The following is a 22,993-nucleotide window of genomic DNA, read 5'->3' as shown; positions in this document are numbered from 1 at the left end:
GACAGAAGTCAGACATTCAAGACCCAGTTGATAGCCTAGAACCTGAGGTCATTGTTCCATCCTCCTCCGGACTCCCACCACCCCCATATTCTCCTTTTCACAAAGCTACGAGTGTCCAGTCATTGTGTCAGGCTTCAACCCACTGCCACCTCCTCAGAGAAATTCGCCTGAAACCCACGGCCTGAGTCAGCCTATCATGTGGCCTCTTAAATGATGACTGTCATTCATTGTATCTGTGTCTACTGCCCCACTGCTTGCTCTTTCTTCTACATTTGAGTCAGAACATCACGGGTTAAGTGCCTACTGAGTGGACCAAGCTGAGGAGTAAAGAAAGAACAGAGGCCATGCTCAAATCTTTGGTCAGTTCATGGGTCAAGTACTTACTGAGCACTGTGTGCCAGCACCTGGCTTGGACATCTGAGTCCCATCAGGGAGCCAGAGAATGGCTTTTGTTTATACTGTACAAGGTGAGGAGTGGATGAACAAAAAAATACAAATGCCCTGGGGAGTAGTGGCGCATGCCTTTAGTTCCAGAACTCTGGGAGGCAGAGGCAGGAGGATCTCTGTGAGAGGACAGCTGGTCCACAGAGTGAGTTCCAGGAAAGCTAGGGCTATTACACTGAGAAATCCTGTCTTGAGAAACCAAAACAAAAGAGTAAAACGTAAAAATAAATGCCACAGCAGCCTGACAGCAGCGGAAGTGTGAGCGTGCATAGGGGAGACGGTGCAGAAAGGCAAGCCGGAAGTCAGTTTTGCAGAAGTTCTAGACCGGGAATTGAGGGTTTTGTTTTGAGAGACCAAGAATCATCAAATCCGGAATTGACCAACATTCTTTATTTGAGCGCATTTTTGATCAGCAGTATCAGAAATCATGAATCTTGCAGTCACAAGGCTGTGGGCTTCTTAGTGTGTGTGGTCTGTCCCTATCCCCCGAGGGACACCATCATTGTCGCTATTCCCTGAAGGACACCATCATCCATCTCCGGGGAGCTGGAGTTGATTCAGTCTGGTAGTATCACCTCGGCTCAGGGGCCCCTCAGCTCTGGGAGAGCACATTTTCATTCGTGCCTCATCAGAAAGTGTCCATCCCTGGGATGCCCACCCTCGGAAGAAAGTGAAGGCTCTGCCCTCGGGTGTCCCCACCCTGCGCTGTTCACAGGATGCCCGAAGCTTGAGCTGGGAGTAAGAACACCAACTGCCTGCTTCCTGGCTCCAGCCTCTGCTGGCAGGCTACCTTGGGGTCTCCATCTGCAGACATGCCATGGTTTTCTTCAAGGCCTTGACTGATCTTCAGATTTTTCTCTCACCCCTAAAGACTGTGACCTTTGCAATTTAGACATATTGACCATGTGGGGTGGGAGTTGAGAGGCCAAACCCAGCTGTGAGGGTAAGAAACAGCTGGTGGCCTGCAGCCACAGAGCCCACTGCAAGGACCACAGATGGAAGAGTCCTACATGGATAATGAGGGCCCAACAGGGCTTGACCTAGAGCTTTGGCCTAAGGGAATCAGACGAGAAAAGAGAACCCTAAGCATCTTGGATAGACACTTGAGCTAGGGTTTCTCAAACCCCTGTGATGTTGCTTGGGGGATTGGAGAGGCAGCGAAGAGACTCCCGGAGGCCTGTGTCCTCCCTCCACCTCAGGGAATGGAAGACAACCTCCAACTGCTGGGTGTCTACAGGGGAGATGGCTAAACAGAAAAGGGCAGAATCCAGTCTGCAGTAAACAGCTGTAACATCTGGCCTAGAACTTTGTAGCCACAATGCCTCCCCCAGCAGAGTGGTGATGTCTTCAGAGACCTAAAGCCAGTGGCAGCCATAAGCAGGGATAGTCCCCGACCCCAGGTGTGCAAGACAAAAGCCATTACAGGTTTGTCCCTCGTGGCTGAAGTGGACTTGCCTGCACCCTGACCACAGACCAGCTCAGAGAGAAAAGCCTGTTCCTCAGGCAGCAGATCCAGGCGACAGCTGGTGTTGAGATGCATGAGAGAGAGAGAGAGAGGAAGTGCCGCAGACAGTGAGCTTGAGGCCCGAGTGGACCACTGGAGGGCATGCATCCTTGCTTCCTGCCTCCAGTTAGATTACAGAAAAGAATCGCTTGATCAGCTTGTAGGGTCCTAGCAGCAAGGGACAGCAACAGCCCTTGGGGAAGGCCCAGCACAAAGGGAAGGCCCCAGCAGAGCTCAAAGGATTTGAACTGTGCTGTTGGTCAAGGTGGGTGGCAGGGCGGTGACATTGGCAGAGTGGGTGTTGGCCCAGTCTGGAAAGGTACCCAGCTGGAAGATGGTCTGTGCCCAGGTGTTCATGGCCAGGCTGAGCAGCAGGACGCCCATGAGGTTCATCAGGAGGCCGGTCCGCACCTGCAGTGGAAACCGAGTGAGCAGAGCAACAGCACAGGCCCTCAGAAGCAGTTGGGAGACAGGGGCTCAGCCCACAGCTGGCAGTGCACAGCTGGTTTGGCCCACAGCTGGCAGTCCACAGATGGCAGTGCACAGCTGGGTTGGCTCACAGCTGGCAATGCACAGCTGGCTTGGCTCACAGCTGGCAGTGCACAGTTGCCTCTTGCTATAGCTGGCAGTGCAGAGCTGGCAGTACTGGAGTCAGCCACAAGTGTAGGCCATGGAGGCTTCCCAAGACCCAGGCTGGCCCCCAGGGCAGGTGAATCCCTCCACTGAGGGTCTCTAGATGCCAGACACCTGGCTACAGAGTGGTCTTGGGTTATGTCCATTAGCCACAAACACCACTTCAACAAGGTTATAGATTCCTCTTTAAGACAGAGAAAGAAGAGCCTTTCCCAATAGTTTCATCTGATCATTATGCCCCTCCCCACATTTAGCATACCATGTAGATACACACAACAGGAATGCATTCATGTTCATCTGCACACACAGGCACAGGTGCGCGCGTGCACACACACACACACACACACACACACACACACACACTGGAAGTTCAGTTAAGGAAATTCTTCCCAAAGTGAAGAATTGGGACAGGGTCTCATGTAGCCTAGGCTGGCCTCAAATTTACCACGTAGCTGAGGTTGGCCTTGAACTCCTGATTTTCTTGCCTTTGCCTCCCAAGAGCTGGGATTACAGCTGATTTTTCTATACTCTGCCTATCTGCTATTTCCACCGACGTGTTTAGACAGCGCCTTGATTTAGGACTCTCTCTGTTCTGTTATTATGAAACTTCATGAAGCTGTTAGCACACTGAAACATGCATTTGGGGCACCCGAAATCTGTGTTCCTGGCCATGTTCACTTATATTTAGCTCCAAATAAAACATTTCTTTTCCTTACTGAGGTAAGAGCTGTTTTTGCTTTGACAGCTACAAGTTCAAGGCCAGCCAGGATATAAAGTAAGACATCTCAATTGTTCCAGGCTTGCATCCTGGAAGCCCAGACTCTACATCTAATAATGTCATTCCTCTCAAAGCCCATGCGATCCCAGAGACCACGGCTCTGTGGATCTGGTGACACTGCGCTGGGCTGGGCTCTTGGCCTGAACAGTTCCCCCACCCCTCTACCCCTTCATGGACCCTAGAAAGGCTGGTGGGTCCTCTACACAGAAGGGCCATCTTGGCCGCCCCTTCATTCTCTTTAGCTCTCCAGCATCTTCTACCATCTTCTCACATTGCAATTACGAAATTTACATATTTTTAACACAAGGTCAGCCTCCAGCCACAGAAAGAACTCTCCCAGGAGGCAGGCGGCTACCACTCCCGCACTTCTGCCCCCCAGTGGCTGGAACACAGATTTCACTGAACAAACCCAACTAAGGAGAGTGATCTGGAGAGACTTTCAACTGGGGCCTGGAGAGACTTTTTCAACTGGCCTATGCTGGCTCCTCTGGCCCTCCACTCACCTTCCCCCTCCTCTTGCCAGGCCACTTCTGGGAAGGCCCTACTTACCATGTCTTTGACCAGCAAGTGTCCACTGGCGAAGGCAATAGAATTGGGAGGCGTCGAGACTGGCAGCATGAAGGCATAGGAGCAGCCAACTGTGCCCGGGATCATCAGATACAAGGGGTGCACACGCAGTCGGATGGCCTGGCCCAGAGAAGTCGCAGTAAGAGACCAAGACAGTTGGAAAGAGAGTGCCAAAGCTACAGAGAGTGTCAGAGTGATAGAAAATAGTAGACATTAGTGGGAAAGGGAAGGAGACAGAGAAATATAGCCAGACGCAAACACACGACACGCAGTCTTAGAGAAATGGAAGACTTTCTTAAGGTCAGGGATGACAGGGCCACACTGCATTTTCCCAGGGAGCAGACAAAGAAACTTATTTGGAAGCCCTCTTCCCATGTGAGCTAGGCTAGGGTCCTCCAGAGTAGCTGATCCAGAGGTACTAGTGGGACCCAAGACACTGCATCTCCCATAGGCTCCCAGCAGCTAGGCTACAGCTGGCCCAGGGCCAGAGGCCGAGAATGAAGGCTCGCATAACCAGGCTTCACCTTGCCCTTTACTACACCATCCTAGAAACTACCATGGGGCACCTTCGGTCAGAGCCTGGCTGGAGTTGAGAGACCAGGTGTGCCCCTCCCCCCTGTCCCCCCTCTCCCCGTCAAGCACTGCCATGTTCCTAAGATGGAGAGCTCAGTGTACCCGACCCAAAGTGTGAGCATTTTCTTGACGGCTCTACCATCATCACCATCACCAGCCAGCAAATATTTTGATTTGGATGAGAAGCCATATTTAAGAGCAACTGTCCTTTGCTGGTATCTTTTCTAGAACCTACCAGTTACAGACTTGGCAGATTTGGAGCTTCCTCCCCTCCTCCACACCACCTCACACCGTCCCTATTTCCACCTATTACCAGGTGTCCTAGACCCTAGAACAGGGTCTGACTGATGCAGGCCCTCTCCATGAGGGCCTGCAGACTTCCGGATGCCCAGGCGGAGGGCAATTTGCTCACATTCAGCACAGTTTCCAGTGCCCATGCTTTTTCACCTAGGAACCCCCAGGTGAACCTTGTCTTGATGTAAGTGGCCTGTGCACACAAGGGAGGACCAGCGGCACTGCTGGTGATGACTCTCTGGAATTGTCTGCATGTCCATTAGGACAATGCTTAAACAGTCTATCCTTTTACAGTGGAATCTGTTTCAGGGGTTGAAGAAAGAACACACATAAGTCTATGCCTGATACAGTGTCAACTCCATTAAAAATGGAAACATAAAGAGATAAGAAGATGTTACAGTGTCAATTCCATTAAAAATGGAAACATAAAGAGATAAGGAGATGTTACAGTGTCGACTCTATTAAAAATGGAAACAAAGAGATACATAGATAAAGTCAAGCCACTTCTCAAGGTGGATTCCGTACTGGTAACACTGTTTCGTTTTGTCAGCTTTGGGTTCTATGGTGGGTGGCCTATTGCTTGCTTCACTTTAACCTGTTTTAATATAAAACTAAATCATGAGTTTCTGAGATTTCCCCCCACACACACACCTTTTGAGACCAAGTTTCTCTCTGTAGTCCTGGATATTCTGGAGCTTGCTCCATAGATCAGGCTGGGCTTGAATTTACAGAGATCTGCCTGCTTCTGCCTCCCAAGTGCTGGGATTAAAGGTGTGTGCCACCAGATACTCTGGTTTTTAAATCCTATATGAAATCTACATGCTAGTGGCTTGTGCCTTTAGTTAGTCGTGGTGGGATCTTGGCCAAGCGCTGGCCTTCCTGCATGCTGGCACTTTCTCCTGCTTTGTTTTCCTTCTGCCTGGTTTCTTCAGGATTTTGCTGGATACATCATAGATTGCAGAACTATCTTTATCCTTCTGTACCCTGGGAATGGCGAGGCTGAGGTGGGAACTAGAAGGTTAGCAAAGGAGACTCTTGCCTAGCAAAGGAAGGTTCTGGATAAATCACCCTGACCGCCCCTCTTCCTAGTCCAATCCATCTGGGACTGGTGGCTTTTAGAACAGAGGGTCTCAACAGGGTGAGACTTGTCCTCCTGTGAGACTGTTGCCAATGTCTGGTGACATCCTGGATTGCCTCTGTTATGTGATGCTGTTGGCCTCTGGTGGGTGGAAGAAGGGGGTGCTCTGATATCCCACAGTGCAGGGCAATTCTCCTTGCAGAAAATTCTAAAACAGGAGGTAAGAGTTCTGTGGCTGGGCTTTCTCCTGCGCTGGGCTGGCTACACAAGGGCTTTCACATGCCCCAAATTTAACAATCTTTTCCTTCCTAGCAAACATAGCATGTCCTCATGGGTTTCTTCACCCATACCCCGCTTAGGTGTTCCTTTAAGGACAACAACCCTGTCAGTTATGGGCTGGCTCTGTGGTTTGGGCTCTTCTGTGGATTCTAGAAGCAAGCAGGGCAGCTAGAGCTGTCTGGGGAAGCTCCGTAGCAGGGGACTCTGAGTTGGGAATTGGGTCAGAGGTGTCCCTTCACCCTGCCCCATGGGAATCCTCACCAGCTCTGCTAGGACAGGCAGGAAGATGATGATGGTGGCCGTGTTGCTGGCAAACTCCGTGAAGAAGGCGATGACCGCAGTGATGAGCAGAACGGCCAGCACTGGGGGCACGTGTTCTAGGGGGTGCAGCTGCCCACCGATCCACGCTGACAGCCCTGACTCCTGTGAGCAGACATGCCTTTGGTCTCAGTCCACCCAAAACCACCCTTCGCAGGCAGCCACTAGTGCAAGTCCCTCTGCCACATGCTCAATGGGCCATAACCCAGACTCCTGGGATCCATCCCATGATCTATTTGGTTAGAAAGCAGAGTCCTCTGTTTCCATTTGGGTTCAGCGCCCAGAGTTCCAATTTGAATGGGCAAAGGAAACAGACAGATCCTTATGGCTAAGCTTCATTTCTCCAAATGATGGTCACCACTCAAAGTGCCTGCTATTCCTTCCATAAAAGATTAAGTTTTGCTACTATATGGTGGCACGTTCATATGCATAAAGTATATTATATCCCTTATACCATTCATAATATAAAACATAGGTAATGGTTAGTTTTGACAACTCGACACACTCCAGAACAGTGGTTCTCAACCTTCCTAATGCTGTGATCCTTTAATACACTTCCTCATGCTATGGTGATCCCCCAACCACAAAATTATTTTTGTTGCCACTTCATAACTGTAATCTTGCTACCATTCTGAATCATAATATAAACATCTGTGTTTTCCAATAGTCTTAGGTGACCCCTGTGAAGGGGTTGTTCAACCCCCAGGGTTGAGAACTGTTGCCCTAGAGCCACCTGGGAAGAAAGCGACAGTAGGGATTGTCTAGATCAGACTGGCCTGTGGGCAAGTGTGTAAGGGATTGTTTTAGTTATGTTGATGGATGTGGGAAGAAATAGCCCACCGTGGACAGTACCATTCCCTGGGCTTGGGTCCTAGACTATGTAAGAGTGGGGAGAGCGAGCTGAGCACACGTATGCAGGCATCCATTGCCCTGTTCTGACTCTAGGCACAACGTGGCCGGCTCCCTCAAGCTCCTATGGTGGACCGGAACTGTGAATAGCAATAATCCGTTCTCCCTTAAGTCACTTTCATCAGAGTGTTTTAATCACATTGACAGAGACAGCATGTATCTGATACAGTAAATGTGATGCAATGTGACTGCTGATAGACTTCTGAGCAGCCCTAAGGATGTTTTATTACTATGACAACAGCATAGAATTCAACATTAACATGGTATCGTTAGCCACCAGTCTAGAATCACCATTATTAAGGGTTTGCACCTGCTGGCACCTGCTGGCTCCTGTCCCTATTTTATTTTATTAGAGAAGGAAGAATCCTTGTGACTTGTCCATGACCCCATAGCAGTGACTGAAATACCCACTTGAATCCGTATGAACTTCTAGAAAGTTCCCTACCATCTCCATCTTCCTCGTGGGGAGCTGGTCTGTCATTTAACTCAACTCTTAATTAAGAGCAATGCCCACCTGGGTGTGGTAGCTCACACCTAGGTCAATATTTGGGAGATGGAGGTAGGAGGATTCATGGGCAACATAGCAGTACCAGGCTAGCTTGGTGCTGTCTCAAAGCAAACAAACAACCTAAATCGAAGCAAAATGAAACAAAGGAAGAGCAATGTCCAAAGTGGACCATGGTTTCTGGGGCATGGAAGGACAGGAAGTCCCCACACCCAGACTTCTCTCTCTAACCAATGCTACACAAATGTCAGATACCCTCTCTACTGGCCTCTCCAGGAACTATCTTGGTTAGCAGGGTATCATACACTCTTCCACCATCAGGTATGTCTTCCACTGACCCTAATCCAGGCCAGCCTCCTAGAGGCGGCAAAGCTAATGGCCCCCTTGAGCTCCTTGCCGCCCCCTGGTGGCGCCACTCAGCAAGGTCCAGGTAACAGTGCAGCCCGCAGGGACCCCCATCCCCTCCTTAGGGCTTTTCCTGAGAAAGATAACAGAGCTGCAGGTTTAGGGGCCAATCCAAGGCAGAGCTGAATGACATCCAAACACCGAGAAACAAATGCCTGCTTACCACCGCCTGGCAACAACCTGGCACCCTCAGGCCCAGGGCACATCATCCATGAGAGGTGCTTGATGCCCGCTCTGTGTTGAGTGAAACATTCACTGCTCATTCTGAAGTTGTATTTATTATTAATTTATTTACTTTTGTAATACCGGACACAGAACCCAAAACTTCACGACTCTGAGGCAAGTGTTCCACCACTGAGTTCTACCTGAAGGCCAGACTTTCCTTTTTACTTTGGAACTAAGTTGCCCAGGCTGGCCTTGCACTCACTCTGTAGCCCAGGTTAGCCTTCAACTTCTGATCTTCCTACCTCAGTCTCCCGAGCAGCTGGGATTGCATGCCTGGGTCCCCATAGCTGACGTCAGAAGCTGCCAGTTCTCAGCTGACTCTGGGTCACAGCAGTTTCTAGACACAGCACATTCATCTCTCTGATTTACCTTAGGAGTTGCTTTCAGGGCCCAAGGAGGAAGAGCTTAAGAAGCTATGGTGGTGGCTCATACCTTTAATCCCAGCACTTGGCAGTAGGAAACAGGATGATCAGGAATTCAAGAACCAACCTTGGCTACATAGCAACTTTCAAATCCTCCAGGGCTGCCTGAGTCTCTGTCCAAACAAACCAAAACCAAAGAACCAAAGGACCCAAAACAAAACAAAACAAAACAAAAACAAACAAACAAAAAAAAACAAATGAGAGCTTAGACATATTTCACTCCGGGAAAGTACTTGTAGAGTTTAGGCATTTTCAGCAACCTGCAGAATTCTGTGAGAGGCTGAGCCAGCCCTCCAGGCTACAGGGAATGCCAGGTAGCTGGTATCCCCTCAAACCATGGCCTGGTACAACATGCACAATTAACCGGAGAGGCAATGCTGACAGAGACTGTTAATGACCAGGCGAGTGGCCAATTGAGAGCTTCCTGTGGCTGGGCCTCTGAGTGAGTGGCCTCTTGCCAGCATCCCGATGCCTGGACTTGGGCTCCACAGTGGAGGGAGTCTCTTCCTCTAAACTCCCTGCCGTTCTGTTGGAGACACTAAAGGGATTTCCCCCAGTCCTTTTCACTTCTTCTAGGAACCATGGCTTGGTTTCCTTGGAAACACAGCCCCCAGAATTCCCAGGAAGACCAGAGACCAGCAGTAGTACCCAGAGACAGTGGGTAGAGCTAGGAGGAGGGGCTTAGCCAGCTTAAGTGTGCTTTGCAGCTACCCCCTTCCTATGGTGTCATTCTGGATAACCCCCTTCCTCTGCCTCAGTTTCCTTATCTGTACACCAGAGGTCACAAGGGAGAAAAGTAGCCAATCTAGAATGCTTAGTAAAGTGCCTGGCCATGGTGAGTGCTGTGTGGCCAGCTGTCCTTAGTGGTCACCAGATGCCTGTGTGTTAGAGGGGGGAAGGACGGGAATGGACAGACATAGAACTGACTGATTCAGTGCCCGACTGACTGTCTAGGGTCTCTAGGGAAGAGACCCAGAGGTGACCAGCAGACCCAAGGCCACCTTCAGATGCAGATGGATGGACACCGAGCTACCAGGGTGGTGTCTCTCTTCTGGGTTTCTTCAGCTAGACCCCCCTCCCTGCTTTCCTCACTGCACAGTGCAGCCACGTTTCTTAAGGAACACTCAAGTTCGGTGTTCAAAATCCAAAGACTCCGGGTGAAGGACTAGGAATTGGACAGATAGATAGACAGACAGACAGACAGGAAATGGGACCACAGATAGACAAGGGTAGCAAGCTTCTTACTTCTTCCTCATCTTTCTGACCTGAGACAAAACAAAGGTGTGGCGGGTGGGCTTTTCCTCCTGATAGTGGTCCTACCTTGCCAAAGGACCAGCCCAACAAGTTCAAGTCCAGACCAGTACATGCTCACCCCCAAATGGTGGGCCTGTAGGCCTCCCTGTCTTTGTTTTAACAGACCAACCATCAGTGGGGGTGGGGGCTCCTCAAAGACCTTAAAACCCCAGCCCTTGTGGAGAGGCTGGATTGTAGCCTCCCAAGTCCCTGTTATGCTCTTGCCCTGCAAATGTTCCTCTCTCTGTCTCTGTCTCTCCCTCTCTGCATGTGTGTGTGCATGCTCGCGCAAGCGTGTTTCCTCACCCCTAATAAAAGCCTTCTTTTTACCAGCTGATTCTGCCTGAGATTTTCCCTGCAGCTGCTTCTTGTGCTCAACTCTTTCCCTGCTTTCTAATTCTTTAAGTGGCAGAGAAAACAAAGCTAATCAAGGCCCCAAGAATGTAACACCGGGGCCCTGGGAAATCTCTCTAAAGGCCTCTCAGAAAACACAGTAGACCCAGCTCAGCGAACTCATTCTTAGAAGAGACAAGGCAAGTCTGAGTACAGGGAAGCCTGTTGTGACTGTGTGTACATTTAACCGTTGCAGCACTTAAGAGCTCTGTGACGTTAGATAAGCTACCTAACGTCTCTGTTCCTCCACTTCTTTAAGTGACCGTAAGGATTAAATGGATGTGTATAAAAATGGCTGACCCAGCCGGGCGGTGGTGGCGCATGCCTTTAATCCCAGCACTCGGGAGGCAGAGGCAGGCGGATCTTTGTGAGTTCGAGACCAGCCTGGTCTACAAGAGCTAGTTCCAGGACAGGCTCTAAAGCTGCAGAGTAAACCCTGTCTCGAAAAACCAAAAAAAAAAAAAAAAAAAAAAAAAAAAAAAAAAAAAAAAAAAAAGGCTGACCCTGTCTGTAAGCACCTAAAAGGATTGGCTAGTTTTTTAGTGACCTGATAAGCAGTAGAGTATTTTCCTCGATGCTGGGCACTTTCCCAAGCACTTTGCTGATATTAATTTAATTTCCATGACCATGCATGAAGAAAATACTGTAATCATTCCCATTTCAGGGTTGAAGAAACTGAGGCAGAGGAGCTTGTGTTGACTGGTTTTATGTCAACTTGAGACAAGCTAGAATTATCTGAAAGGAGGGATACTCCATTAAAAAAAAATGTTTACATGCTATAAGGCATTTTCTTAATTAGTGATCAATGGGGAAGGGCCCAGCCTATGGCAGGTGGTGCCATCCCTAGGCTGATGGTCCTGGATTCTGTAAGAAAGTAGGCTGAGCAAGCCAGAAGGAGAAAGCCAGTAAACAGCACTCCTCCATGGCCTCTGCATCAGTTCCTGCCTCCAGGATCCTGTCTGTGGGAGTTCCTGTCCTGAGTTCCCTCAGTGATGGACTGTTTCCTGGAAGTATATACTGAAACAAACCCTTTCCTCCCCAAATTGCTTTGGTCATGGTACTTAATCACAGCAATAGTAACCCTGACTAGGACAGAGCTAAAAGACATATTCTGAGCCCAGACTCAGAAACTTAGCCATGCTGTAAGGTTCACAGCATCATTGCCAAGGTTAACAGTCATATATAAGAATGTGACTTCACACTTAAATGCATTGGCAGAGGAGACCACTTCTTAAATATAACCCCAGTAGCACAGACATTGAAAGAAACAATTAATAAATGGGACCTCTTGAAACTGAGAAGCTTTTGTAAAGCAAAGGACATAGTCAACAAGATAAAATGACAGCCTATAGAATGGGAAAAGATCTTCACCAACCCTACATCTGACAGAGGTCTGATCTCCAAAATATACAAAGAACTCAATAAATTGGTCATCAAAAGAACAAATAATCCAATAAAAATTGGAGTAGAGACCTAAACAGAGAACTCTCATCAGAAGAACCTAAAATGGCTGAAAGGCACTTAAGGAAATGTTCAACATCCTTAGCCATCAGAGAAATGTAAATAAAAACTCTAAGAATGGCCAAGATCAAAAACACTGATGCCAACTTATGTTGGCGAGGTTGTGGGGAAAAGGGAACACTCCTACATTGCTGGTGGGAGTGCAAGCTGGTACAGCCCCTTTGGATGTCAGTGTGGCAATTTCTCAGAAAATTACAAAATAGCCTACCTCAAGACCTAGCAATACCACTTTTGGGTATATACCCAAAGGATGCTTAATGGTACCACAAGGGCATGTGCTCAACTATGTTCATATCAGCATTATTTGTCATGGCCAGATCTGGAAACAACTTAAACGCCCCTCGGCCAAAGAATGGATAAGGAAAATGTGGTACATTTACACAATGGAGTACGATTTAGTAGAAAAAACAATGACATCTTGAAATTTGCGGGCAAATGGATGGATCTAGAAAACATCATATTGAGTGAAATAATACAGACTCAGAAAGATAAATATATGTACTCACTCATAAGTGGCTTTTAGACATAAAGCAAAGAAAAACCAGCCTACAATTCACAATCCCAGAGAACCTAGACAACAATGAGGACCCTAAGAGAGATACATGAATCTAATCTACATGGGAAATAGAAAAAGACAAGATCTACTGAGTAAATTGGGAGCATGGGGATCATGGGAGAGGGTAGAAGAGGATGGAGGGGGAAGGGAGGGAAGCGTAGAAAAATATATAGCTCAATAAAAACAATTAAAAACAAAGAGGAAGGGGGTATACTCAGAGGGTCAGAAGAGAAAAGGGAATGGGAGTGGAGGGAATGAGGGGTCAAAGTACAATGATATGTAGGTATGAAATACCTCGGAATAAAAAAATTCATATTCTAAAAAAACCAAAACCAAAACAAAACAAAAATATGACACACCAAAATTAACCAGAAAAAAAAATTGACTTCCAGCCAAAAGTGGCTGACAGAGAACACACGGCTCCATCTGCCCCCAGGACTCACCGCCTCTGACCTCACCTCAAGTTCCCAGAGCTTAAGTGACAGATTTGTACTGAAGATGTGATTTACATGATTGACACACACGAAGACCCCAGAGGCAGACCAGGCACAACACGTTCACCTGCCAGCAGCTGTGGCAGCTGTGAGGTTGTGTGTGTTGGTGGCAATGGCAGAGATCCACTCTCCTCCAGAAACTTCGCTAGGGTGTTAGCATGCCCAAACTAGTCCCTGGCTCAACATGGGCCTTCTGAGCACTGGGATGGCTCACCTTCAAGTCAGCTCAACTGGACTTGAAATCACTATGGAAACACATCTCTGGGAGTGGTTGCGAGGATGGTCCCAGAAAGATTCCACTGAGAGGACCCGTCCCAAGGGCTGGGATCCTGACTGCATAGAAGGAAAGTGTTTGCTGACTGTGGACACAGCATGACCAGCTGTCTCACACTCCTGGCACCGTACCCTCCCTGCCGTCACGGACTGTGTCCTCAAAGAAAATTCTTCTTTCCTTAAGTCACCTTTGTCAGATAGTGTCTCACAGTCCTGAGGCAATGATGAAGACAGGCACCATTAAGTGTCAGACCACTCGTAGGTGTCTGGACCAGTGCTGGGGACAGATGGCTTCATATTTTCACGAGGGAGAAGGCACCAAGAAGCGAACAGTTGTTTGGGAGTGACTGGGTGCTAAGAGGGTCGGGGAGTGGGACTTTAGGGACCATGCCCCAGTCTCAGAGCCAGGGAAAGTTCACTAAAGAAAGTCCTGTGGTGGAAATGAGTTGAAGAAGGGGCCAGAGGGCTGCAGGGAGAAGGAAGAGGGGGGTGGGCACAACAGCAGGGGGGGAGGGAGGCAGGGGCTCGATGTGTGTGGCGGCACGCACAGGCCCTGGTGTGGAAGTATACAAGGTGTCTAGTGTGTGCTCTGCAGCAGGTGGCCTGAGATATACTGCTATGGCTTCTGGGAAATCCACATGTCCAGAGACCCTCAGTCTTGGTGGACCCCATTGCAGCCTGATGAAGTCCCTGGGCAGGGTCCAGAAACCACAGGGTATCACAAGTACCCTGGTGGTTCCTGGGCCAGATTATGCCGCCTGGGGACAGAGGCTGGGGTGAGGGGCATCTCATAGACAAAGGCCCCACTGAATGGAAACCCTGGCCTACTGCCAAGAACTGGCCTCCCAGCATGCACCATAGCCTTGCATCCCAGTCCTAGGGGCGGTGCCCCTCCACCAATTCCCCAGCTTGGAGAAGCCTCTGGGGTACTGGGTCTCCAGCCCTAGAGCCAGGCTACGCCCAGTTACTGTAGCAAAAGATGCTTTAGCTACTGAATTGTACAGCCCGAGCCTCCCCATTACCGTCCACTGGCCATTTCTCTAATGTCCAATCCAAATAGCCAACCACTCCGGCCGTGTCCCAAGTACTGTCTCATTTATAACATCATGTGACAACTCTAGCAGGTGGCTGCCCTGTCGTTCCCATTTTATAGATAAGGAAACTGAGACCCAGAAGACTTAGCAACTTAACTAACATCACACACAAGAAAATCCTTAATTCTAATGGAGACAGTCTGCTCCCACTGCATGGTCTGACCCTCCAAACCTGTACAACATACTACTTCCTCCAGGAAGCCTTCCCAGATATACCATGAGTCTTAGGGTTTGCTATTGCTGTGAAGAGACACCATGACCATGGCAACTCTTCCTAAAGAAAACATTTATTTGAGGGTGGCTCGCTTACAGTTTCAGAGGTTCGGTTCATTATGATCATGAAGGGGAGCGTGGAGGTGTATGGGCAGATATGGTGCAGGGGCTGAGAGTTCTACATATTGCAGGCCATAGGGCCACAGAAAGTTGACTTCTGTCACCCTGAGTGAAGCTTAAGAGACCTCAAAGCTCCCCCCCCACAGTGACACACTTCTTCCAACAAGGCCCCACCTCCCCATAGTGCCACTCCCTTTGGGGGCCGTTTTCTTTCAAACCACCACACCATGTAAGAAGGCATTTCAGCCTTCCTTAGCTCGGAGACACCCTGAGCTGGCAACGGTTTTGGATGCCTGAGGTGGAGCGAATTCTCAAGTGCTCGGCCTGGACTCTCTTGTATGCCCCCCTTCCCTTGGCTGAGCAAACAGGGTGAGCAATTGGCCTCTTCTGTCTTTGTCTCCTGCCTGTAAAATGGGGACAGCAGCAGAGACTATCCCTTTGCTTGTTCCGTGGACCTGCAGTTGGAGGCTGGTCACACCTTCCAGCTCCAGACTCTGTTCAACAGCAGGTCCAGAATGCCACTTCTCCTGGGTCCACAGTCACCCACAGATTCTGGGCTGCAGCATGCATGCCTCCTGGGCTGCAGCCCTCACTCTTCTCTTCCACAGCCCTGTTCCTCCTGAGCCCACAGCCTCCCTTCTTCCTGGCTCCTCCCTTGCCATAATGGTCCCTCCTTCCCCGCGGGCTCTCTTCCTCCTGTGCCCACAGCAGCTTCTCCGGGCTTTCACCTCACAGCCCCCAGTCCTCCCGGACCAGCAGCCCCCCTTCTCTGCAGCCCCCCTACTTCTCCTAGCCCGTTATCCTCCCTCCTCCTCTAGTCCCTGCCCCCAAGTTACCCCAGTTCTCACCTCACAGCCTTTGGCCATGGCGAAGCCACCTCCCAGGAGAAGGATGATATTCCAGGGCACTGTCTCCTGGGCTTTCTTCCAGCTCAACAGAGGCACAGTCTCTGAGTTGGGAGCTAGACAGAGAAAGGGATCCGGTCTCACTCAGGGTCGCTTGGCTGTTTTGGGGGAGTGAGGGCAGCCCTAAAGCCTCATCTGTGTGGCAAGTCAGGCCACTTCTAACATCCACTTTGGGGCTGTAGGGAGAAATCCCAGCCCTCACTACTCTGGACCCAGACTCTCCACATGCTGGACACTGTTTAAATGTCCCACCAGCCTTCCTGGCCAAGGCCTATTTTTGTCCTCATTTACAAAAGAAAAGGCCTTTCTCTGTGGCTGAATGTGGGGAGTGTGAACCCAGAAGTGGCTTGGCTCTTGGTTCTGAATACCCATTCTCTAAGAAGAGAGTGGGTCTCTGTACAGCTCCTGTGTCCCAGACTATAGCCCAGGAGGCCCGGGAACTGCAAGCCCAGGGTCTGTGGGGACTGTAGACCCAGAAGTGGTAGATTTGGCCTTTTTGTCTAGAATGCCCTTTCTCACAACAAAGGGCAAAAAGAGGAAGGAAACTGAGAAAGATAAATTGCAGGGTCCGTGAGCCACGGCATTGTGGGGTGGCTGCCATTCCCTGGGAAGTGGCAGTGGCTACAGTGAAGCAGATGGACAGCAAACAACAGGCCCTGGGGCTGGAGGGAGGTGGGCTGGGCTCTGCAGGCCCGGCCTGGAAAGGCAGGGGACAGCCAGATTTGGGACACCAAGTTAGCATCCCTGTTATAAGCTGGGTGCCTTGGGCCAGTGACTCCACTTCTCTGAGCCTTGATTTCCTCATCTCTGAGATGGGATGGCAACCCTTCCTTCTAGTACTCAGGAGTGTGAGGGGCTCGGCCCACAGCAAGCCCTAGGTTTTCGTCTGACCAGTACATCCCACGTGTCCCCCATGCGCTTAATGCTTTTCCGGATGCCACAGACACAGAAAATGTACGGAGGCCAGCTCTCTCCGTGGAGACCAGACTTTCCCCAGGGAAGATGGATAATAAATAAATGCACATCAAAGATGGAAACTATCGAATAACTAATAAAACAGAGAGATGAGAAGGAGGAGTTTCCAATGGTGTATTCGGGGAGGGCTTCTCTGGGGGAGGCGGCATTTGGGCAGAGCTCTGAATGATGCGGCTGAGTAATCCAGGACAACATTTGGAGGAAGAGCTGGTTAAGCAGGGAGGAAACAAGATCTATTCTTGTCACCATCACCATCGTCCTCACCATCAGCACCATCACCATCGTCCTCACCATCGTCCTCACCATCACCATCATCCTCACCATCAGCATCATCACCATCGTCCTCACCATCAGCACCAGCGCCATCGTCATAATCACCATTGCCATCATCATCTGCCTATCAACTACAGCGCAGAGCCCAGTTACCAAGGCCCTAGGCCAACACTGACTGACTGTTAAAGAGAGACATGTAAGCGCCACTGAGACCGTGAAGGGAAGGCAGTTGGTGTGGTAGTCATGTGCTCTGGGTTCTATAGCTTATCTCTTTTTAACTAGGTCTGTGATCTTTATTGGGTGACTTCTTCCCATGGAAACTCAGTGGCTCCTTGCCAAGACTCCATGGAGAGCCTACTCAAAGCGTGGAGATCCACTACAAAACATCGATCGCCTCAGTCACCTGGTAGCCCAAGGATGGCCATGCATGGAGTCCCCAACCCTGGCCACACACTCATTCCAAAATTTCTACAGCCCTCTGCAGAGGGAACATGGTAACTCCATGGACCTGACTGATCATAGCAAGCGATTTCATGCTACTGTTATGGCCCCACGTGTTGGCTTTGCGATTTGAATTATATGGCAACATCTAAAACTAGGAATATTTCATGCAGAACTCTGGATTCTTTGCTTCTTAGAAATTCAGATGGAAACCAGCTCAGTTTTGGTGACAAGCAGCGAAAACAGAGGGACGTCTTCACCCAAAAGTGGAATTGTGGGTGCGAGTGTGTACAGACCTTGATGTTCCAGGGCTGGAGGTTCAGCTCGATGGGTTTTAGAATTACCATGGCAACAACCTTTGTGCATGTCTGTCAGGGTGTTTCCAGAGAAGTTTAACTAAAGAGGGAAGACCTTTAGTGGGTGGTGCCATCCCATATAAGCCCTGCCCTGAATGTGGGTGGTGCCACCCCACGGGGTGGGGTTCAAGATTGAATATAAAGGAGAAAGTGAGCTCTTCACTCCCTCTGCCTCCTGACTGAAGATGCGATGTCACCAGCCACCTGCAGATCCTGCCACCATGCCTTCCCTGCCGTCCCCAACTGTTTCTCCTCAAACTGGGACAAAGCAATCTAGTTTGTTTCGTTGCTGTGATTAAACACCCTGACCGAAAGCATCTAAGGGGAGAGAGGGAGAGAAGGTTTGCTGACTCATGATTCCAGGCCACAGTCTGTGTGTTACAGGTGGGGAAGGAGTAGCCTGGAATCCACGAAGAACTAACATGGAGGAAGATGCAAAGGTAGACCCTAGAGAAGAGCAGATGTGCCCAGGAAGGAGACACAGGAGGCAGGCTGAGGCTTCAAAACAGAGACACATAAAGTGAACTCTGAAAGGAAAGAAACTCTGAGAAGAGGGAGACCCTGGGGGAGGGAGACCCTGACAGGAGAGAGACCCTGAGGGGACAGAGACCCTGAGGGGAGGGAGACCCTGAGGGGACAGAGACCCTGAGGGGACAGAGACCCTGAGAGAAGAGAGACCCTGAGGGGACAGAGACCCTGACAGGAGAGAGACCCTGAGAGAAAAGAGACCCTGAGGGGACAGAGATCCTGACAGGAGAGAGACCCTGAGGGGACAGAGACCCTTAGGGGAGAGACACCCTGAAGGTACAGAGACCCTGAGAGAAAAGAGACCCTGAGGGGACAGAGACCCTGACAGGAGAGAGACCCTGAGGGGACAGAGACCCTGAGGGGAGGGAGACCCTGAGGGGACAGAGACCCTGACAGGAGAGAGACCCTGAGGGGACAGAGACCCTGAGGGGACAGAGACCCTGACAGGAGAGAGACCCTGAGGGGACAGAGACCCTTAGGGGAGAGACACCCTGAGGGTACAGAGACCCTGAGAAAAGAGAGACCCTGAGGGGACAGAGACCCTGACAGGAGAGAGACCCTGAGAGAATACTTTGACTTTTTAAAACCCTCACTGGATTTTTTAAGCAGTTTGTCTCCCCAGTGGTCATTCAGTTTAAATCCAGATCAGGTTTGTCTGACTGACTCTTCAGGCATCTGAATGCAATGCCTACCTTGAGGAGAAGTTTTCTATAAAATACCAGAAAGTAAATATGGCTGGCTTTGTGGCCCGAGAGATCAAATCGCCATTGTCTTTATACTCACTAAAACAGACAACACAACTTCCAAGATCTCCTGAGAAAATGCAAAGGCTTTTTTAACAAACCCTGGAAGCTGAAGTCCATTTAACAGTCCCTTGTCAGCAAATATTTTTTTTCTTCTGGATTTATTTCCAACCATTTGAAAATGTGACAAGGATCCTTAGCTCATGAGTTGTGGGGAAGACACAAAGCAAAAACATAGTTGCTGGGTCTTGCCCAGGGACTGTAGCTGTTAATGTCTGTCCTGGACGCTCACCCAAGCAGTCCCAAGTCCTCAGACGGGGCTGCGAGCTGTAAAGATGCTCCCTGATTCCCAAGCCCGCGACCAATCTGCATCACGCCCAAGGCTCCAGCTGTGACCATCTTACCTTTGAAGTCGAACCACCACCTGAGTGACGGCTTTTGGGACGGAAAGAAAAACAGGATAATAACAATGGCCACGCCAGTTACAGCATCGGAAACAAACCTGCAAGGAGAAGGCCACAGCATGTGACTCTGGCTCCTGCCAGGCCATGGACTGCCAGACTTGTAACACAGGACCTGCAGATGGGGAGCGGTCTGGTGGAAGGGACACTGAGGCCTGCGGAACCACTATCCTGTGTTGTGCCCAGGTCGGATGCAGCTACCCAGGTAGGCCCAAGCTGTTGTAGAATATTAATTGAAGATGTATTACATCTGTTTATGCTGTGGACTTTGTATTTTAATGATACAAAGATGCATTGTGAAGCTGTGTTACTTTGCCTGTCTAAAACATCTCATTGGTCTACTATAGAGCTGGATGGCCAATAGCCAGGCAGGAGAAAGGGTGGGTAGGTGGGGCTGCCAGGCAGAGAGAACAAGTAAGAGGGGAAAGGTGGGAAGAGGAGATCAGGGAGCAAAAGGAGAAAGAGAGGGGGACTCCAGGGGCAAGCTACCAAACTCATAGCCAGCAATGGGGTAAGAAAGAAAGGTACGCAGAAATAAAGACTGGGAGACACCCAGGGGTGAAGATAGACAGGATAATTTAAGTTAAGAAAAGCTGGCAGGAAACAAGTCAAGCTAAGGTTGGGCATTTGTAAGTAAAAAAAAAAAAGTCTCCATGTGTGATTATTTGGGAGTTGGGTGGCTGCCCCCTCCAAAGAGAAAAAAGAAAGAGAAAGAAAGAAAGAAAGAAAGAAAGAAAGAAAGAAAGAAAGAAAGAAAGAAAGAAAGAAAAACAAGCCAACACCAAGCTATTACCCAGGATGTCCTAGGGTGTTTTGCTGCTGTCAGACAAAAGCTTGTCCTCCTGACCTAAGGACCTAGAATAAGGACTTTCTAAAGAGGGAAATTTGAGAGGCACAGGATATTGGGGTCCATAGAGCACACATAAATCACCTAAACTTGGACCCTAAGAATCACCCTGCAGATGTGTGTCTAGCTTCTGCTTGGTTCCTCCTGGCACAGGCAGCTGATCAGCCTGTGACCGCTGTCCATGACAGCCAAGTCCAGGTCCACCAGGCTCACAGCTCCTCCATACCCGGCTTCCACACTTTTAAGAACTCATGCTATGTCTTTGTGGGAACTTGGTAGACACGAGGCCTTCGGGGGCAGGTTTTGGGTGGTTCATAAAGCAAAAAATGACCCGCTTAAGGCCAGACTAGGGTCTGTGGAGAGAATGGGCCTTAATCCCTGATTTTCCTGACTCTTAGTTCAAGGAAGCCCAGAGTCATTGCTAACTCTTGCAGCTCACACCAAACAAGAGCATATAAAGGGGGGGGGGCAAGGACAATCGCCCATCATAAGTGGAGCACTCTTCTGCCATGGGGATGAGCCTTGTGAAGATGATGGGGACACGTAAGTACTGAGATAATGCGTGGGGTTACCCTGTGGAGAGGAGATGGCAGCACATTTCACACTCTTACAGGTGGCCACTTCTCCACCAGCTACTCTACTTGTAGACATTTAGCTTCAAGAAATAGTCAAGCTTTTACACACCTGCCCGCTACACTCAGGGAAAGGCCCGTGCTTATCTCCACCCTCCCCATCACCGTGGCTGTCCTTCCTTCCCACCAGCTCCAACAGTTGAGTCTGTTCATGCTTCAACTTTAGAGGACATTTCTTGAGTGCTTTCCAGAGCGAGTCGCAGTCAATGCCCCTCTGCATCATTTCTCAGTGCCGTCCACTCACTTTCTCAATGCGCCCAGTCCAAGCTGCAGGTCCTTGACTGTCCACACCTGCTCTAGTCTGTGCCCAGAGCACATGTCCCATGCTCAGCATGTGGCATAGGAGAGTGTGAAGCAAATGGCACTTAGGGAGCAAAAGGCGCACTGAGTCACATAGCTCATAAAGGCTGAGCTAGGGCTTGAACCCAGTTTTGTCTGAGTTCTCGTCACCTGAGAATCCAGAGTTATCCACAGAACCTCTTCTGGGAGGTACTTCTGCCCCTGCAGCTCCAAATGGTCCACCCCAGAAACCCCCCCCCCACACACACACACACCGAGCCCTGCCTTGTGGGTCTGCAGAATCTCACCCAGGGTTGAAGAGGCTGGCCCAGCCAGGGATGAACTTCGGGTCCCGGGAGAAGAGGAGGATGGCAAATGCACTGAACAAGACGAAAACAGCCTGTTCAGCAAACCTGCAGAGCAGAGATGGAAGCCTGCTCAGCATCCTGGGCTCGGACTGGAGGTGAGAAGGGCAATTCACTCTCAGGGAATCCCAGACGGAAAGAGGGTGCCCCAGGGTGGAAGCAGTTCACAGCTGCCCAGGGTCCCCAAAGGCTTCTATTGTTAAGGGGAATTGGTCAAGTTCCTACAGACAGAAAAAAAGCAAAAGAAAGAAAAGCAGAAAAGGGGGACAAGCCAGGAGTGATGGAGCACACTTTTATTCCATGCACTCAGGAGGCAGAGGCAAGCAGATTTCTTTGAGCTTAAGGTCAGCCTTGACTATATAGAGAGTTCCAGGATAGACAGAACTACATAATAGAGAGAGCCTATCTAAAAATAAAAATATGGGAGACGGGGACAGAGAAACAGTCATACAAACATACTGACAAGCGCGCACAGAAAGTGACAGATATTCCAAGAGGAACATACACAGGGAGAGGCAAGGCCAGACACAGGAAGGGGGTACACAGAGCTGAAAAGACAGACTCCCCAAGTCTGGAAGAAGCAGCTAGCGGTGTGTTTAGCTCACAGAGTGAGGAATGGAGTCTTAAATAATGGCCAGACCACTCCTTGAATTTGAGCTTGCTGAAGTCTACATGCTCTTATCACAGGGGAAACACATTAAAAAGGCACACAGTTCTGGGAGGCAGCGTCAGAGAACCCATGTACCAGAAGGAGAGTTTAATGGTCCCATAGGTATCTGCCTCAGCACCAGGGCAAGGCAGGAGCCACCTTCTCCCCTTCTGTCACCACCACTCCAGCCACTGGTCCTCAGGCGCACCTGGGGACTCAGCCAGGGCCAAGCTTGAGGTAACGCCCCAGAAACCTCAAAGGCCAGCTCACTCACACCCCGACACTCGCTCGTACTTGATGGGCCCCAGGTTCTGGAACTCTTCTCGGATCACAGCTCGCGCTTTGTCCTCGGCCTCGGCTCTGATCTCAGACTTCTTCTTCCTCCAGCCCCTGGGAAGAACGGGCACGCTTAGGAGGGGTGGCAGGAGAAGGGATTACGTTACACTTGAAAATTATTTTTATTTTTTGTTTATTCATTTGTGCATATATGGGAGCCTGGCACACACGTGGAGGTCAGAGGGCAGCTTGCAGGAGTCAGTTCTTTCCTACCATGTGGGTTCTGGGGTGGCAGCCTTTACCTGCCGAACCATCTTGATGATCAAAGGTTTAACTTCTTAACCACCTCCCCTGTCCCTAACCAACGCAGCA

General features: G+C 49.8%; 1 protein-coding gene across 2 annotated transcripts in view; it reads right to left on the bottom strand.

The window, feature by feature from the left end:
* Positions 1–812: 812 nt before the first annotated feature.
* Slc13a3 (solute carrier family 13 member 3) overlaps positions 813–22,993 on the bottom strand; it is a 63,801-nt gene continuing 41,620 nt past the window's right edge. The window contains exons 7-13 of one of the 2 annotated variants that reach the window (XM_038331274.1): positions 22,640–22,735; positions 21,640–21,744; positions 19,517–19,614; positions 15,740–15,852; positions 6,412–6,573; positions 3,909–4,046; positions 813–2,359 (exon numbers count right to left, since the gene is read on the bottom strand). In XM_038331274.1, the coding sequence (XP_038187202.1) occupies positions 2,183–2,359; positions 3,909–4,046; positions 6,412–6,573; positions 15,740–15,852; positions 19,517–19,614; positions 21,640–21,744; positions 22,640–22,735 (889 nt within the window). In that variant the 3' untranslated portion in view covers positions 813–2,182. The remainder of the gene's footprint in view (positions 2,360–3,908; positions 4,047–6,411; positions 6,574–15,739; positions 15,853–19,516; positions 19,615–21,639; positions 21,745–22,639; positions 22,736–22,993) is intronic. The other variant, XM_038331275.1, reaches the window with a different exon arrangement.

The sequence above is a fragment of the Arvicola amphibius genome, chromosome 5 (genome assembly GCF_903992535.2).
Source record: "Arvicola amphibius chromosome 5, mArvAmp1.2, whole genome shotgun sequence".
Lineage (NCBI taxonomy): Eukaryota > Metazoa > Chordata > Mammalia > Rodentia > Cricetidae > Arvicola > Arvicola amphibius.
Note: the sequence above shows the minus strand (reverse complement) of the source record. Positions and strands in the feature narration are given on the sequence as shown.